The following is a 19151-nucleotide window of genomic DNA, read 5'->3' as shown; positions in this document are numbered from 1 at the left end:
GTCTAAATCCTCCATTTCATTCCCAAAGTCTCCAAAATCCCACTGGCAGGCCTGGATTTCCTCCTGAAATCTTGCCTTTCCACTGTGGCCTTAAAGTCGTCATGCCTGGTCTATCTATACCCGATCACCTAAAGGTGAATTTCAGGGGTTCATGTGAGACAGTTTGGGGGGGTGTCAGGCCTAAGCCGCTCGCTACTACTACCTCTATCCCGATTTGCGTTATTCCTTCTCCTGCAGGGGAGAATTTGGGCTAAGATCGAGAGAGCAAGGGCTTTTGGGGCGCTCACTCCGGCGGCTGTCTCCAGCCTGTTGGCTAGCATTCCATAAGCAGATTTCGGGGTGTGGTAAAGGGAAATGGGGGGTTAGAATACTATGCGGTAACCCTTTGAAGCTTTCACTATTGTCTAGAATTGTAACCGCAAACAATATACATCTATGTGTGTGTGTATATATATATACATATACATACATATACACACATACATATATATGAAAAATGATTGGGGGGAGTGTTGTGGTGTTTTTTAAAATATAATTTAGTGGTGGGGGGTGGATCCTTAGGGAACGAGAATAAGCAGAAGAGACTTCCTTTCACATCTCGCCTCCCTGGTGTTCCTCTGCTCTAAACCCCTTCCCCCAAATCCTCGCCCCTTCTTTTATTGGGGGTGACCCAAAAAAGAAGAAGGAGAAAAGAAGATGGCGACGGAGAAAAGGACTGCTGTTGGAGCAGCCATGAAGAAATGCAATAAATTCCTTGTTGTTTTATGAAAATTTACAACTTTGTGATAGAAGTTTATGAGTGGTTGAATCCAGCGATTGGCCAGCGCCGGTCATGTGGACGGGCAATCGCGAACATGAACTTTTATCATTTCCCTGGTGGTTATAATGCAGTATTCTTTTGGACACCACACCTTGGGTCGGAGCAGTGTCGTCCTTTAGGGCTCTCGTCTCTTTATATATATATATTTTTTTTACTTCGAATATCAGCTCAATAGGCTGAAGGAAGAGAGAAAAAAGGAGAGAGAGAGAGAGAGAGAGAGAGAGAGAGAGAGAGAGAGAGAGAGAGAGAGAGAGAGAGAGAGAGAGGGAGAGAGAGAGAGAGAGAGAGAGAGAGAGAAGAGGGGGAGACAGGGAGAGAAGGGGGGGTGATTATTACACAAAAGAGAGAGAACCAAAAATAATTTTAATTTCTCAGCTAATTTGCTTGCTGATTTGGGATTTTTAGTAGCCATGGAGGGAAAATGGAAAATCTGCCCGGACCGCAGCCTGATACCATTTTTCAAAGCGAGAACTTACTCCATTTTCTATGCAAATGACAGAAACGCAAGGAGCTCTCTCCCAAGTCACAGAGAGGGAAGCGACGGCTCTCAGGTTGGGACAATATTATCTAGACGCTGAACGATAAACCGAACGCTTCTCCCCCCTCCCCACACCCCTTTTATCCCAGAGAAAAAAAAAATATGCGGTCGTCAAAGGTAAGGGAACGCTCTGCGTTTTGTTTTTCTACCTTTCGTTTCTAATGATTTTTTTTCTTGAACTTGTTGATGTGCCCAATCCCATCCCCTCACTTCCACTCCTCCTTCCGAAGGTGGATCTGAACCCCCAGGCTCAGGGTAAATGGAGAACACAATTTCCAGGGAATTCTTTTGCACAGAGAGAGGGGCGATAGTCGGTTATAGAATGGAAGGAGGGAGAATAAGAGACAGTGAAAAGAATACGAGGAAAGATTTTATATCTATATCTATAGATCTATCTATCTATCTATCTATCTATCTATATAGTAGAGAAAAAGAAAATGGGGAGAGAATACAAGAGGGTTGGGTGGGAGATTTACGCTCTCTGTGGTTTAAGTATACAACCAGTTCTTACCTCACTAGACTCTGAGGGTTCAAGTCCCCCTTCACCCCCTTCTTAATTGTACCAGTAGAGTTTTCTTCCCTGACGCTTTCAAAGGCGTCCAGGTGGAGTTGGCACGGGAAACAGGCTGGATTGGGGAAGATCCCTGGAGGCCCCGATTCCGAAGAGGGCGGCAGGAGCTGGGACCCTGTCTAAGGGTGGGGAACTGGCTGAGGAGAGACAGAAAGAGGGGGAAAATAATGAGTTCAAATTAATAGCTTCATTATTTCCTTTCTGGGAAGATTCTGACATTAAAAGTGATGGGGGAGGGGCAGGAAGAAGATACCTGAACTGAAAAAGAAAGAGAACAGAATATTCCAAAGGTTTTGCCCATCCCCAGTTATCGTGTGATCTATGCTATGTACGTTATTGCATATATAATGCTCGCGTCATTTGTTATATGGTACTTTGCATTGATATTTGTTGCTGTGTGTGGGTGAAATATTGATTTTTTGAGTATTCTTTGCCAGTGGTTCTAAAAATTCATGGGCTTGAACGTTATGGAGTTTTTTGTTTGTTTGTTTTGTTTTTTTAATGAAATTGTTTCTATAGCGAATGTAGCTAGAGACACAAATGCCTGATTTGCCACAGTGGAGTCTGCTAACCTCTGGGGCAGGAAATCGGGGTGGATTCCGACTTTTCTGTCTCTCAGCTCAGGCAGGAAAACTGTCTATGTGGCTTTTGATTCTTATTTTCCAAAGACGTCTCTCTCCTCACCATGGAATAGGAGGAGATCAGGGTTAGCGAAGGGGGTTCTGAAAATAACTGTGGGGTCGAAGGAGGCGTGAACTGAGGCTTGAGGCATTAAAAATGGCATCTGGGGTCTCCTTGTACGGAAGCTAAAGAGAACTGAGCCATGTGACGTGTGAGTATGGAGGCCAGGATGGATTGGGAGCTAGTGCGGTCTGTGGGTGTGCGGTATGCACTCCCTCCCCCCACCCCACCACCTCATTCCTCAAGACTAGACACAAGGTATCTCGTATCTTCCTCACTACCTTGCGTTTCTCCTACTTGGGAGTAAAGAAATGGAAAAGGAGTGGGAATATCTGGTCCTAATCGTATTTCAGGGCACCCCCAAAGAGCGGGCTGCGGTAGCCACTTGTGGCAGCAGAGATGTTAAAGAGTGGGGCTGGCGAACCTGGGGTGCGCCTCCATGATGCTCTGGTGGCCCAGGTCGACTGAATGTCTGTTCGATAAGCCGGGTAAGTGGCTGGCTCAGGAATGTTCGGCGTATAAACACGGCATTTGTTGTATATTTTAAAGAAGGAGAAAAAAAAAAACAACAGCGAAACGGAAGGTCCTTTTCTCTGGAAGCCCTGGTGGGTTATAAATCGCCCTTTTAACAGTTCGCTTTGGCCCAAATTATGCAGTTTGCTGCCATCTACTGTCCAGAAAGAGACAGCTTCCCACTATTTAAGATACTTGCCTTGACTGAATTCTGTCGAAACTACTGGGTGCAACAGTGGAAGCTGCGGGTATTGAGATTTTCGCTCCTTCCCTTTTCTGTTTATTTTCTTCACAAGCCTCTCTCTCTCTCTCTCTCTCTCTCTCTCTCTCTCTCTCTCTCTCTCTCTCTCTCTCCTCCACCCTCTTCATGACTCACCAACCTATTTCCTAAGGCAAAGGAATTTCTTCCTTCCGTCTGCCCTTTACCTCAATAGAGCCCAAGTCACGAGTGTCTATGAAACTCATTTCTTTGATACGGATTTATTAAAGAAATCATGTTGCACTGAGATGGGGAGGAGAGAGAGAGAGAGAGAGAGAGAGAGAGAGAGAGAGAGAGAGAGAGAGAGAGAGAGAGAGAGAGAAAGTTTAGAAATTAAAGACACAGAAGTTGGAACGGTCGGCGGAGGTTGGGAAGGTATTGGTGCAGGTTGAGAGGAGACGGGTGATTGGAGGTTGACTGATATTCAGCTGCTAAAAGTTTATTTTATTTTCGTGCTGGCCAAGTGGGCCAAAACCAGGAGGACGGGAACGTGGGGCTCCTCTGGAGGCTGCGGGCCCAGGGCAGTTACAGTTGGTTGTCAAAAGACAGACTGGGTTTGTTTTTTTTCCTCGGTTGGCCAGTACATTTTACTGGTTCTTTGGGGGTGGAGGGGAGAATAACGCAGAGTTTCCTGGCAACTATTGGTGTCTAAAATGGTTCGTCGCTTTCTACTCCTCCCCCATTCCCCTCTAGAAGGTGAAATGAATGCAAATCGTGCTTAAGAAAAATATATCCAGTGTATGTGTATATGGTTGTTTGTATGAAGAGAGAAATTAATAATAAATAGTTTGCTCATTTTTCCCCTGCAGAACCTCCTTCCCCTTAACCGTGAAATATTTTGCCAAAGGCATTATTGGGATGTGGGGAAGCAGTGCTTATATGGGCACTTTTGGATTTTTGCCCCAGTCTCTTGAGTTACTGATTAGCTCAGTTCTTTCACAACTGCCAGAAAGCAAGCTTTGCCTGCTTCCTTTCAAGGTGCAATCTACCCCTTAGTTCTTGGCCAGGGTCTTAGCTCTGGGGAATGAGGGGTGATTGGTAGTTGTGATGAATTTCTTCCCCCAAAAAACTTCAAAACATGACTTAGGGTTAGAGAGTCTCAGCAATACCTCAGAATAAAGTGATTCAGGGTCTCAACTACCTGGACTAGGAGGAGCAGAAAATGGGAGAGAGGAAGAGGGAGAAATTGCAGGGATTTTCCCTGTAGAGACTGTTGGAAGGGGCACCCCTGTTGTTCTCTGGTTGTTCAGGGCTCTCTAACTAGAGCCTCTGTCCTTTCAAGAGCCTTGTTCATGTGAGTAGACTTTATGGCCTCAATAAGTCCCCTGATTTAAGGCCACCGCTGTGTTCTCACTTGAGGGAGCTGAGGGAGGAAGGGGATTTAAAAGGCTCTATTCCTTGTCTACTGGAAGGGAAAACTCAGCTTCTACTTTCAGGATTATCATGGGATGAAGGTGAGGGTGAGGGTGAGGGTAAGGGTGAGAGTGAGAAAGAGGATGAGGATGAGGATCGGGAAGTGAATAAGGCCTCATATCTGTGATTCTAGGGTTTAGAGCAATCTGGAAGAGGAGTGGAGAAAGAGAGAAAGGGATGAGCTTCGTGTAAGCACCCCCAAGGAAAATAAGAGAGTCCCAGTGCCAATTTCCATAATGCAAATTAGGTCTTTGTATGGCATTTTAGAATTTAGGACAATTTTATGGAAAACTCTTATCTAATATTTCCCTGTGCTATTCTGCCTTTGTTTTCCATAAATTCACAGATTCTGCTGTAATCCAGAGTGGCCCCCCAGTTTAAGAATAGTATTGGGAGGCAGCAGAATTTCCTGGTGGGATTGGGTGACTAAAAGACCAATTAAAGTCCCTTAGCCCAAGGAAGGTTGGGCATCCTGGAGAAATCTAGTGACTCAAGAGAAGGTAGCCAAGGGAATGCAGTCTTTCCCATTTCAACGTATTCCCTCTTTTCTTCTTTTCTAAACCAGATGTAGGTAGATGTATACTAGGCAAGGAAGCACAATTTAGGAGAAACTAATAGGAAACACAAATGCTTGTGTATGTACATGGCCAGAGTATGCTATATTCAAAATTAACCCTACATATTCCCATATAGCTAAACTAGATAGATGGTAGTGTTATAAGATTAATATATATATATAGGGATTTTTAATCTTTTTCTGTCGACCCCTTTGACAGTCTAGGGAAGTCTATAGATCCTTTCTCGTAATAATGGTTTTAAATGATTGTAGGAAGTGCGAAATTTCAATTAGAGATTAATAATAAAGATATATTTTCCCCCATCAAAGTTCACAGACCACCTGAAATCTACTTACAATCCCTTAAAAGGTCAGTGGACCCCAGGTTAAGACACACACCCCCTCCTAGGTGCATGTGTGCAGATCTATGTGTGTATATACTTCAGACTTTGGCACATACACACACACTGTTTTGTACACATTTGTAGACTGAGTTACAGACCCGTGGAGATACTCCCAACAGGCACAATTGTATGTACGTGTCTATTAACTTATGCATCCGCATCTACAGACAGATCGACACAGCTACAAACAGATACACTAAGATTTGGCTCCAGAGCCTATTGCGGCTCAGACCGAGCACTCCCGGCCTGGTCTTTATCCCAAACAAACGGATCAGACGAATAAACGCCCATAAATACCTCTCGGCTTAGATAAGAGCAATGAGCCGCAATTTTCTTTCATGGCCGGCTCCAGGCGCCCCTGGACCCCGGCAGTTGCGACTGACAGCCCGACAGGCAACTGGCGAGAGTCGTGGGGAATTTAGAGATTATTGTTGTTGTTGATGTTAGCATTTTCCCATCTCTTCCTCCCTCTCCCTCCAGTTCTTATAACTCCTAGAAAACAAGCCACAACCACCCCCAAGCTGCGAAGACCAAATATCAATGCCTTCGAATGATAATAAATTGAGAGAAAGGGGTGAAGGCTAGAGGGCTGCTGTCGGTGGAACTGTCCTCAATCCCAGGTGGTCTTTGGGGGGGAGGGAGGGGGAGGGGAACATACAGCATCTTTCCCTTACTCTCTCCAGAAACTCAAATAGTTCTCATCACCACCAAATAGAAAAAATCGGTTGGATTAGTTACTCATTCAGTTATCAGGAATTCCAACTGTCCAATGGGAATGGGGAGATGTCAGATCGATAACTGTCTTTTGGCTTCCTTCCCCCTCCACCTTTCTTCAATTCTTTTTGTTTTGGTTTTGTTCCTTAAATCTTCTAAGTCTTATAAAAATGACAAACTGGAGCTGGAGACCAGAGAACTAAAGAGCTTGGGGGGAAAGTCGGGTATAAAAGCCTGAAAGTTCTCTATGTCCTTTGATATCTCCGCTGCCGCTTTTCTTCTAACCAACTTTTCCACCTACAACACACCTTCCCTCCAACCTCCACACACTAAGTCAGCCCTGTGGCCCGTGGTTTTCTCCTGCCTCCCCTGCCACGGCCATTCCTTTCCTAAACGGTTGCTCTTACTTGGGCGAGGGTCCGGTTCCCACACAAAGCGAGACCGTGACGAGAGGCGAGCTAGACACTGACTAGGCAGTTAAGCAAAGATAAGCGGAGTTCACCCTCTGCTGTCTAGGCTGCTTTTCCCCGATTGTCTAGGGGTGGCCCGTACTCCCGAAGAGCTCTTGTCTGTGACAAGAGTGACTCCCCTCGTGTAAACAGAATGTTTTAAAATTTATTAACGTTGCAATATGCGTCCAGATTTACAAATACTCAGCTTCTCTGGAGAGGAAAAGGGAAAGAGGTAGGGATGTGACAAGACTGTGTCCAAAGCTTGGATAGCAAGCTTTTAGAGTTGCATAACCTAAAGGACAAGGAATGGAGCAGAGTGTGTGAGAGAGAGGCAGATAGATAGACCCAGAAGGGATTTGAAATTGCTGGGGATGGATAATTGGGGCTGGGTAGGGAGGGGAAATCCGAATGTATTTTCTCGATTATTCCACGTAAGGCTAGTCCAAATTATAAACCCTACCTCCCCCTTCACTAAACAATCAAAACACCAGAGGATAGATTCTCTAAAACCTATACCAGCTCCTACAAGAAAACTGGAGGGGGAGAAGATTTGGTTGCGGCAATTCCCTGTCCCCTAGGAGCACGGAAGAATTTGAGGAGACAAGACCAAGTGGCGGGAAATTGTCAGCACTTTATTGACCTTTTAAAAAAATTCTAATGCCCTGAGCGTTCTCAAAGCTCTTGGGGTGGGGGGGGATGTTAAGAATTTATGGGCTAGATATCTAACTTTCTTGGAAGGTGGAGAGGAGTGACGAAGGACAGAATCTAGAACAGAGAGATAAAATCCAGGGAAGGGTCCCCTTCTTGACTTCTCACCCCTCTGACTACGGAAAGGGGAAAAGCTAACACTCCTACTTCCAGTTCCCCTACCTTTGCAAAAGTGAGAGACATTTCTGCGACCGCAACCTTTCTCTAGGGAGGAGGGGGACTGTGGCCCAGAGGGTACGGTCTAAAGGGTACGGTCCAGGACGGGGTACCCTCCATTCCCCCCACAACCACCACACGCACCTTCTTGACGGTTTCGCCCCCCCCCTCCTCCCCAGCAGCTGGGCTCCAACTGGCTGATTCCACTCCCCCTGTCCCCCAACACACAAAGAGTTGGGGAGAGGCAGGAATTCGAGACCGGGGCTGGACGGAGAGCTGGCGATCAGATAAACAGGAAAGACGATTTTTGAAACCAAGGCCGCGGTTTCCCCCCCCTCCTCTCTCTCTTCCTGAGAGCGAAGCTAATTAGACAGCTGAGAACTCCGCTCCCCTCCTACCTCCATTTAAAAAAAAAGAAGAAGAAAGAAAAAAAGGAATAAAACCTTTTCTCTTCAGTCCATCTCAACGGGGTACTCGAACCTTCCTTCCCCACACATTCCCCTTGGGGAAACGGGGGTCAGGAGGACCGCAGGGGTTAACTTTTCTTAGAACAATTAACTTTTCCCCATCTCGTTTGGTGGAGAGGAAGGGGAGGAACAGGAGCAGGAATATATTTATTTCATCATTCTGAGATGGGGGGGGTAGTCTCTGTTCCAAGTCTCCCCTAACCTCCTCCCACCCCACCCCCACCTCTTAGCGGTAACAGACGCCTCTTTCGCAGCTCCTACGTAGGTGGGGAAGGGTGCGTTCTGTTTCTGTTGTTGAGTGAGAGCAAAAGAGAGAGTGAGACAGAGAGAGTGACAGAGAGAGGGAGTGACAGAGAGAGAACACGAGAGAGAGAGAGAGAGAGAGAGAGAGAGAGAGAGAGAGAGAGAGGAAGAAGAAGAAAAAAAGAGGTTGATAGGTTTGTGCGCCGGGGTCCCTCGTGCGAGCCCTGCTCCTCATGGGTGCTATTTGGCAATTCCTGCTTCTGCTATTGGTCAGTGTTTGATCATATGGTTGTATTTCCTTCTGTCCCTCACTGGCACCTCGCCATCCCCCTTCAGCTAAAACCCAATCTCGGATATACTACTAATAGCTAAGGCGCTCGGACTATAAAACACAACAAATCATAAAAGCCCGCTCAGCAGCACCGGCCGCGCCTCCCCTCCCAATGAGTTCCTATTTTGTGAACTCCACCTTCCCGGTTACTCTGTCCAACGGACAGGAGTCGTTCCTGGGTCAGCTCCCGCTGTACTCCTCGGGCTATGCGGATCCTTTAAGACACTACCCCGCGGCGTATGGGACCGGGGCGGTCCAGGACAAGGGCTTTGCCTCTTCTTCCTACTACCCACCGGCGAGCGGGGGCTATGCCCGGGCTGCGGCTTGTGACTACGGGCCAGCCGGCTTCTATAGGGAGAAAGAGTCTGCCTGCGCTCTCTCCAGCGGCGAAGAGCCTGCCCCCTTCCACCCCGAGTCGAGGAAGTCAGACTGCGCCCAAGACAAAAATGTTTTCGGAGAGAGTGAGGAGCAGAAGTGTTCCACGCCTGTCTATCCTTGGATGCAGCGGATGAATTCATGCAACAGTGAGTGGGGCTTTTCAATACTTTTTTCCCTCCCCCTGACCCTTTAGCCTGTCTGGGCCTGTGGGGTCCTGTCCCTCCCCACAGGAACAGGAAACAATCCCGGGCTTTCTTCAAGCATTCACCACCCCTCCCTCTTAGGCCAGGGGACTCCCCCCAGAAAGGTGTCTTTTGAGGGGGGAGGGGTTCCAGGTATGCATAGAGTGAAGATGGGTCTCTGTCTCTTCTAACAGTTGGAGTTCTAAACTTTGTAGTCCCTCCCTTCCTAGACAGTCAGAGAGAGGCACTGGGGGGCGGGGGAGGGGAGTCGGAGAGAAGAGAAGGGAAGATTACCACTGAGGAGGAAAGATCCCTGCTACCTGCCTTTCTCATCTTCCCCCTTTTCATGACCCCCTTCCCGTATTCGCACGTAGCCGGCCCCATTAGCAATGAATGGAATGAATCATGTCTTGGTCGGGAGCAGGAGGAAGGCAGGCAGTGGAAACTGAGGAAAAGAAGGTTGAGGCTAGGGGTCTGAACTCCATGGAGTGTAGAGGTAATTCTCAAGAGGAAAGGTAGAAAAGGTGTATCATAGAGACCCTGTCTCCTCATCATCAAGGGGATAAGGAGAGACAGAGAGAAGTGTCTGTATCAGATCAGATTATTTGTTGTCTTTAAGTCCCAAATTGATGTCCATTAGCAGGACACGAAAGTGTTGGACCGTTAATGCAGAGTATCACGGATCGATTCACGTCATTGTGGATTAAATGGTCAAATCTATCACCAGTTGGGATGGGGTGGGGGGGAAGCTAGCCATCTGGAAGTGAAGTGGAAGAGGTGGAGGGGTGGAAGAGGCACAAACACCTGGCTAGCGCAATCTCCCCACCCCTCCCAGCAGCTTTGTGGCCTCAGGTAGGATCCCCCCCACAGCCACGAAAGCGACAAACTCCCCAAAGTACCCAAATCGAGATAAGGAAGAAGGAACTGAGAACAAACCAATGAGATCAGGAGGTTAGAGGGTAGGTAGAGAGGGAGATGGCCTATGGAGGGAGGGGGAACCATGTCAGGGCCAGGAGAGAAGGCATCCCCACTCCTCTGAAGTCAGGATCCCTAGAGAGGAGGGGACAGAGAGAGGGTGACCGTGTCCTAATGTCTTCTTTCCATGTAACAGGTTCTTCTTTTGGGCCCAGCGGGCGGCGAGGCCGTCAGACATACACCCGCTACCAGACCCTGGAACTGGAGAAGGAGTTCCACTACAATCGCTACCTGACCCGGAGAAGACGTATCGAGATCGCGCACGCCCTGTGCCTGACCGAGAGACAGATCAAAATCTGGTTCCAGAACCGACGGATGAAATGGAAGAAGGAGAACAAGATGCTCAACTCTTCCCAGCTCAGCCCGGAGGCAGAGGAAGAAAAGCCCACAGAGTGATCTACAGGAAGGACCGGGCCGGAGGGAGGGAGGGAGGGAAGGAAAGTGAAGAGGAATGGCAGGGGAGGCGGCTGAGGTGGGGGAAACGAAAATGAGCATCATATTATCAGATGCCTTCGTGGGAGGGAGCAGTAAGGGGGTGGGCGAGAGATTCTTAAGCACCTCAGAGAGAGGCCGGACTAATTCCATCCCCTGCGGAGCTCCCACCCTGCAGATCTCTCCTGTCAGCTGCTAGCCACTAGAGCCCCAGATAGGCCCCCACTCCACGGCTTCTGCTTCGTCTCTTACATCTCTAACCCTCTCACGAAAGCTACCTGGGGTCCCTAGTTTGTGTACTCCGGCTGAGGACCGAAAGAAACTCGCTCATGTTGTGTTTCCCGGAAGCAAAGCAGATCGCTGTTTTCCGTGTCTTGTCTTCATTTTGTACAGTGTCCCATGCACGGTTAAATTAGAAATTTGGTTTCCCTTTTGAGAGGGGAGGTCTCGGGGGGGGGGCCTCCCCTGTCCCCCAGACCTGTCGCCTCTTCCCCTCCCCCCTTAATCCACTGGAAGGAGCACAGACTACCTAGGAGGAAGAAGAGGAGCAGCCGCAGAAGAAAAACAAAGTTCTATTTTATTAATTTTTCTATGTGTTGTGTTTGTAGTTTTGTCTTAGCTCTCCGACGTGAAATACTGCGGTAATAATAATAATAATAATAATGATAATAATAAAAATGTGAAAACTCGGCCGGTCGTTGACACCCCCCCCCCTTCCCACTTCTTTCTTTCCGGGGAAAAATAACCCTCAGACTGTCTGAAGAAAGTCCCAATGGGCCGCCGGCTGCTTGCAAGTAAACCCCGATGTAACGCCCAGATTCTCCGGCGGGGTCACTCGCTTGGCTCGGATCAGGCCGATAGTCTGGGCAAGACAGAATTCAGAAATTACAGTTGAGACAGATATATTTAATCCCATCCCCTGAGTCTCCTTCCCCAATCCGCTTCTCTTGGTCACATTTCACATTAGCTCCAACATCACCGCGGACTCTGGGATAGCATTCACAGTCTGAAGTACGGCTTTCCCCTTTCTTTTCTGCTCCCCTATTTTGTCTCCATCCCGACAATTGCGTTAAGGAATCCCATCCCCACCCCACCCCCATATACATTATAAATCCGAGGAACAAGGGGGAGTGATTCCCCCAAGGCTTAGAGGAAGGCTCGCCAATGCTGGGGCTACATCTTTCCAACATCTGTTCTCTTCTTTCTCTTTCTCAAACCTCGGGGCCTCTGTCAAAGACTGTCTAACCTCATCCCCCTCCCGCTCGCCCTTCCCGCCTTCTAGTCTCTTACTTGCTTTTTGATAATGAACCCAGGGCCAGATCAGGACCCTGAAATCTGGGCCGAGAAGATCAGGGCCCCCGGAATAAAAACAGCTATAGAGAAAGAAGCTTCGTGAGTTGAGTTCTTCCTCTTCCCTCCCACTCTCCTGCTTCTTCCCCAGTCTGGGGAGGCACAGAGGAGACGTGGAAAGACTGGTTTCTTGCCTGCCTAGCTTTGAGGTTTGGGGTAGAGGATTTGGTTTCCGCTTTTCTCTTCAATCCCTGGTCAAAGCAGCCAATTCATCTGCGACTTGCAAACAGGAAGCTTGAATGGCTGGGAGAGCTTCACTACGATTTTTTTTACCCGTTTCTTAGAGCAAAGGGTGAACAGGGAAAATGATAGGGAAGGGAAGTTGCCCTCTGCTCCCTCACAAAACACCTAGCCTGGCCTGTCACTTTCCTCCTACCACAAAATAGGAATGATTTCCTTCCTTCCTTCCTCCCCTTTCCTTTCTTTCCTTCCTTCCTTCTTTCTTTCCCTCCTTCCTTCCCTCCTTTCCTTCCTTCCCTTCCTTCCTTCCTTCCTTCCTTTCTTCCTTCCTTTTTTCTTTCTCTCTTTCTTTCTTTCTTTCTTTCTTTCTTTCTTTCTTTCTTTCTTTCTTTCTTTCTTTCCTTCTTTAGGCAGAAGCTGCCTCAGCTTTAGGACATTCTGTGATCGCTGGGGATCTTTTCAAAGTCCCTAGTTATTATAATTGTGTCACTTTCAATATGGCACATAATTACGATTTGCAAGCAAGCTCTAAAAATTCCAAAACCGCCTGGAAAGCCAAAAAAAAGCGTTGCAGGAGTTCAGAAGCTCAATTCTACCAAGCTCCACTGGATAGTGGACAGGTAGAAAAGGAAAAGTAGTTCTGGGGTCCTTTTTAGACCCCAAAAGGGGTTTGGAACCTCGGTACCTCTTTTCTCTTCCAATTCACTTTCTAGAGGTTTCACCAGCATCCACATTCTGAAATCTTCATTCTTCCATTCAAATTAACTCTCGTCTACTTATCTCACTATTCTCCAGCCACCACCACCCCTCGCTATCTCCTTCACAATCGACTTGACTTGCTTCTGTATTTCACCTTTTCCCTTCCCCTGGATAAGATCGGAGTTTGGGGTAAGAATAGAGGGCAGGAGTCAAGTCCAGATTTTACTGGAAGGTAAAAGGGCTTGCTTGCTTTTCTGGAAGTCCCTTCTATAGTCTCCAAATCCTTTTCCATCTCTACCCTAATACTTACAAGATTTCGAACCAAGACCAAGATTGGATTCTCCCACTCTTGGACCCTTACGGAAAATCTGTTGAAATAGTTATTTCACGCATATTCTCCCTTCCCCCCCTGGGAAAAAACACGGGAGTTAGGGGACTAAGAGAAAAGAATAAATTAGTATTCTGAGCTTCCTATGCACATTTTAAAAGGGGAGATAACAGAAGATGGAGTAAGGTCCCTCCTGTAGGAAGGGTCAACTCAACACTATTCTCAAATGATTGTACTTTCCTCATCTTTGCTCTTTTCCTCAGTCCCTTTTCCTCTTTCCTCAAGGGAGGTAGGCTGCCGCCATCACTGCCGCCGCGTGCACTTCCGACTGTCGCCGGGAGGTGGCGCGCTATGCTAAGAGGCTGCCTCGAACCTTCTCCCTGTTTCTCCCCTTCGGTTTTTTTTTTTTTTTTTTTGGAAGGCTTGCATTGAATCGGCCCTAACGATTCTCAGATCGTCATTATTTGTAACCATAGAGCATGAATTACCTCTTGAGGTCATCAGCGAGAATTTACGACTGGTCAACAAAAGCACGTGATTCCCCAACGCCCCCCCATCCCCCCTTCTTACCCCCCCCATATTTGGCCGCATACATAGCAAAACGAAGTACAGTGCATTGCTATAATTCATTAATACATCATAAATCGTGAAGCACAGGGTTATAACGACCACGATCCACAAATCAAGCCCTCCAAAATAACCCAAATGAGCTCTTACTTTGTAAACTCGTTCTCGGGGCGCTATCCAAATGGCCCGGACTATCAGTTGCTAAATTATGGCAGTAGCAGCTCTTTGAACGGTTCTTACAGGGATTCTGCTACCATGCATACCAGCTCTTACGGCTACAATTACAATGGGATGGATCTCAGCATCAACCGCTCCTCAGCCTCCTCCAGCCACTTTGGGGCGGTGGGGGAGACCTCGCGTGCCTTCCCCTCGCCCGGCCAGGAGTCCCGGTTCAGGCAGGCTTCAAGCTGCTCCCTGTCCTCTCCTGAGTCCCTGCCCTGCTCCAACAGCGACAACCACGGAGGCAAGCCCTCTGCCTCGTCCCCCTCGGACCAGGCGACCTCTGCCAGTTCCAACACCAATTTTACAGAAATAGACGAGACCAGCGCGTCCTCGGAGCCCGAAGAAGCAAGCCAGTTAAATAACGGCAGCTTAAGCCGAGCCCAGACAGAACCCATCGCGACCTCCACAGCGACAACGGAGGGACAGACTCCACAAATATTCCCCTGGATGAGGAAGCTGCACATTAGCCACGGTATATTTTCGCTTTTTTGTTTTTCCTTGGGGGGTGGGAAGAAAATCGCGTCTGTTTTCTGATCTTATGTTTGAGGGAAGATGAGATAATGTTGATTTAAAAATATACATGTTTAAAATATATTTTAAGGGAGTGAGGTCTGAGAGGATGTCTCTGTAGGGAGGGGGGAGAATCAGACGAGCTTTTCATGGGGGAGGGTGTATTTTAAAAAATTATTTTTATAGGTTGGGTTACTCTTTTCTCCTGGCCATATTTTCTTGGTGTTGAGGGGTGGGGGTGATGTTGCCTATGAAATCATCCTGTGCCGTCCCCCCCCCACCCCCCAATATTAGGTGAATCGTTGCCGGGTGAGAAAGGCGGAGGCAAGGGAGGGGGGAGAGGAAGAGATAAAATGGCTCTATCGGGGCAAAAGTCCGGCTGTCTCCTCTCCTCCGGGGCGAGCCGAGGACGAAAACCCAGGCAAAAGGCGAGGCAGGGAGAGGGGAGTGAGAGTAGACAAAGCGAGCTTAATTCGCCTGCAGAGATGGATGCTGGAGGGGGGTTGGGGGGGGCGCGCTGAAAACCAGCCAGGGTTTCGGTGTCTGTAGGGGAAGAGAAGGAATTTCAAGGCATTGGTGAGCTGGGTGCAGGGCACGCTAGGGTCCCCCCCCACCAAGATATCTCCTCCCCTTAACCGGAATAACCTTGCAGTCTCGCTACCCTGTTGTCTGTCTGCTCCAGATATGACCGGCCCGGATGGGAAAAGGGCACGGACCGCTTACACTCGCTACCAGACCCTGGAGTTGGAGAAAGAGTTTCACTTCAATAGGTATCTCACCCGCCGGCGGAGGATAGAGATCGCCCACGCTCTCTGCCTCTCGGAGCGACAGATTAAGATCTGGTTTCAGAACCGCCGGATGAAATGGAAGAAAGATAACAAACTGAAGAGCATGAGTTTGGCTACTGCGGGCAGCGCCTTCCAGCCCTAGATTCTGGAGGAGCCCAAACCCACAGCCAACACCCCCACCTCCCAGTCCCTCCACACACAGTCAGTCTCCAGGCGCCGGCCTCTTCCTTTCTGTCGCTCTCTGTGGACTTAGAACCGATTCCTAATGCGGTAGAAGCGAACGCGCCACAGCGTTGCTATGGCTTGAGATTTTTCGTTCGGTCTTAGGTCCTCCTGCCCCTTTCCTACCTTCCCACAACCTCCTTGGACTGGTTATTATTGTTATTATAATTAATAATTATTATTATTTCCTAACCCGCGCCCTCCTCTACCCTATCAGTGTTTCTGAATGTTCGTGTCCGTGATTGCTTCCCCCCCCCAAAGGAAAGAAACTCGCATGTTTAATGTGAATTCCCCTCCCCCTTCTGTGTTCTAACTTATTTATAAAAGGAGGATGGATGCATTTGCGTTTATAGCTTGGAATCTCTGTACTTGAACTGCAGTTGGGTCTAGGTGGGGGCCTGGGATAGGAGAGAGTCTTTCAGTGAGGATGAGAGCAAGATAATCTCAGATTAACTGCCAATATAGAATATATATATTCTCCCCCCCTCCTCCTTCTCCCCATTAGGCCTGGGTTTCCCTAATCCCAAGTGGGACTGCGACAGAGGGATAGGCCTGGGACTGGTCAGAAGGGGATATTAAGGTGCGAGTCTCAGTCTCAGCAAAAGAAGCCCGGGCCTGAGACTTTGAGGAGACCAAAAATTAAATAAATAAATAAATAAAATAAAGGGGGAGAGAAGCCTGATGAAATGGAAAATCTAGGTGTCTAACAGGCCACTCTCCAAGGCCCCAGAGTGTGTAAATATTGGAATACTTAGGTTTGGGTGCACCCTCTCCCCAATCCTCCTGCCCCCAAGACCATTTGTAGTCAGCCGAGTGGATGCTGTGTTCTGTGTGAAACCTGTCTTTGCCGGACCGTCTCAGTGATACGCTTTTTGTATTTGTTTGTAGCCTTTCTTGAAGTCGAATAAACGTCTCTCCTACTCCACCTCCCTCATCCTGGTCTTTTCTTGTCTGGGCCTCTCTCATCGGTCCAGCAAAACAAAAGCAAAAACACAACCCACCAATATAATCCCCAAATGCTCTCTCTCGGTTTGGCGGGAGAAGGGTCCTTCCTTTCTGCCCCTTTCCTGATCCCCAACACTGTCCTCCACTTATCCATGCTCAGTCCCACTCTCTTCCCTTTCTGTCTTAGGCTGAAGGACAGATTTATTCCCTGCTTGACTACTGAAAGGCCCCCAAAGCCAAACTTAAACGACTGGCAAGAAAGAAGGCCAGGCTGGTACCGCTTTTGGTCTCTTTCACTAACTAGTCTCCAAAAAGTCCCCTTGGAATATCCTCAGGAAAGTCAATTTAGGCCTAAGTCCTCTGGCTTGAGGGCCTGCTCTTCTTTGGAGTTGGCTTAAGGAAAGGGGGTAAGAGAATTGTGGCCAAATTTGAGCCCCCAAATCCCATTATCATTTGCCTCCCGCCAAATGAAATTTGGTTAGATTTCAATGGTGTTCTCTTGGTTGTTTCCCATCTCTCCTACCCTCATCCTCTTCTCTCTCTCTCTCTCTCTCTCTCTCTCTCTCTCTCTCTCTCTCTCTCTCTCTCTCTCTCTCTCTCTCCCAGGATACCTTAGTGGAACCTTGCTCCTGATGAGTAGGGGGTACCCCTCTTATCCCTCCCATGCCCTGCCTCAGCCTTCGCTGGCCCAGAGCCAGGGCTTCCAAAAGCCAGCCTCCGCCCGCCGCAAGTAAAGTCGAGTCAGATCACTTACCCAGCTCAATCTCTCCCTTCTTAGCCAAACTTCTTACAGGACTTGGGGGGAGGGGGGAGGGAGAGCTAGGGAGGCGACTGGTCGAGAGTCCAGGAGCGTCTGTTCGCCCCCCTTTTCCCTCCCCCCCCTTTATTTTTTTTTCCTTTATCGATAGCAAACTATCCCAAAAGTCGCTATGACATTTAGATGTCAAATGGATAGGGGTTTTATCTCGAAGTTAGATCGTAAAAATCGCCGAGAAGTCAGACAGATACCCCTCACTGGCTCGAGAAAGTCACGTGAGGTCCATAAAGTTAGTTTTATGGTTTTGGGGAGTTGACACCGCGCGGTATATTTCACATTCTCGAGAATGTAAGTGACACTTTAACTGCTCGCAGTGGCGGGGAAGGGGGCAGAGGTAGGTGAGCTCTCTCCCAGCTGAGAAGAGCAGAGGGCCCGGCCTCATCAGCAGCTAAGGCGGCGGCGGCAGCGGAGGGAGGCCCGAGGCCCAGCGTTCACCAAAGTAAGTCCAGTTCCTTTCCCTCTCTCCTTGGTGTTTTAGGGCAACTGGGGCTTGGGGGTTGGATGAGAAGAGGGTGGGGGAAGGGTAGCTTTCACGGCTGTTGAGCGTTATTGCGGGGCACTTTGGCCTTGTTCTGCCCCCAGTCCTAACTGGCAGGCTAGCCAGAGGAGGGAGGGGGCCTCTGTGAAGGTCCAAAATCTGGGGCGTTGTCAATTGTTTGTTTGGGGGAGTGTCTCTCGAGAGGTTGGGGGGAACTTTTCCAGCGCCATGTCAACTTTGAGGTTGAGGCACCCAGCCAGCTTTTGGATAGGGACAGAACCTGCAAAGTTCCCGCAAACTTGGGGAGCAAGTTCGAATGAGACTGATGGCAGAAGATTCTGACCTGGGGGTTGTCGAAAGTTTGAGTGCTAGAAATCTGGGGTCACTCCTCTTCCTCAAAGTAAAGAAATTTGTGTAATTCGTCCGCCTCAGGGTATGGGGAAAGTTGTCTCCACTACGCTCACCCCAGAGGAGTGATCTAGGAGAAGATACTCTATGTAGAGTTCTGCAGCCACTTGGCCCTGGGCGCTATTAGACACTATTGGTTTCGTGTGGTTCAACTCTCCGCCCGTAGAGTTCTATTACCTCAACCTACACCCCCATGCCTGAGCTCTATTTATGCTCTTTCAGGGTCACTCCCAATGACTTTTCAGGGTTAGAAGCACAGACTTTCTGATTCTGAAAGAACCCCTCTGGTCTTCAAGCGCAGTGGGGCTGGGGAGACGGGAAATGTGAAGGAAGGGAGGAGAACCTGTCCAACTAGGGCGAACCTGTCCAACGGTACTCTTATCCCGGACTGCTCTAAATAGGGATAGGCGGCTGCTTTTTAGTTTGGAGACCTTGGAGAAAATGAAGCAAACTCTCTGAAAGTCCTTCAAGGAAAATGAATGTGAATTTTTCAGAGAAGAAAAGGACGGAGAGTTAGGAGAAAAAACAAGGCGAGATGTTTTCCTCTTCTCTCTATTCCCTTCTTTTCTAACTAACTCCCTTCATCCAGAAGGTCTTTTTATTTTTCTGCCAGAGAACGAGGGAGCATATAATATCTCAGATTTTGATTTCTTATTCAGGCAAGTTCCAAAGTGCAGTATTCTTTACCTGGAGGCCTGAAGGCCTTCCCTCTGCCTGAACCCCTTCCCTCAACTCTCCTGTTTCCTGACCCACCCCACCACCCACTTACTCCCCACCCAATCATTGCGTTGTTATTTCAAGTTTCAATCATTCAACCTTCTCTCTGGTTATGGGGTGGAACTGG

The 19151-nt window shown here is 48.4% G+C and overlaps 2 protein-coding genes across 2 annotated transcripts; both read left to right on the top strand.

Moving 5' to 3' along the window:
- Positions 1–8703: 8703 nt before the first annotated feature.
- Positions 8704–10770, top strand: HOXB6 (homeobox B6). The gene is made up of 2 exons (XM_044001708.1): positions 8704–9350; positions 10498–10770. The coding sequence occupies exons 1-2, from the start codon at positions 8939–8941 to the stop codon at positions 10755–10757; spliced, it is 672 nt and encodes a 223-aa protein (XP_043857643.1). The 5' UTR covers positions 8704–8938; the 3' UTR covers positions 10758–10770.
- Positions 10771–13980: 3210 nt separating this feature from the next.
- On the top strand, positions 13981–16541 carry HOXB5 (homeobox B5). The gene is made up of 2 exons (XM_044001706.1): positions 13981–14611; positions 15332–16541. The coding sequence occupies exons 1-2, from the start codon at positions 14056–14058 to the stop codon at positions 15577–15579; spliced, it is 804 nt and encodes a 267-aa protein (XP_043857641.1). The 5' UTR covers positions 13981–14055; the 3' UTR covers positions 15580–16541.
- Positions 16542–19151: the final 2610 nt, after the last annotated feature.

This window comes from Dromiciops gliroides, chromosome 4, assembly GCF_019393635.1.
Source record: "Dromiciops gliroides isolate mDroGli1 chromosome 4, mDroGli1.pri, whole genome shotgun sequence".
Classification (NCBI taxonomy): domain Eukaryota; kingdom Metazoa; phylum Chordata; class Mammalia; order Microbiotheria; family Microbiotheriidae; genus Dromiciops; species Dromiciops gliroides.
Note: the sequence above shows the minus strand (reverse complement) of the source record. Positions and strands in the feature narration are given on the sequence as shown.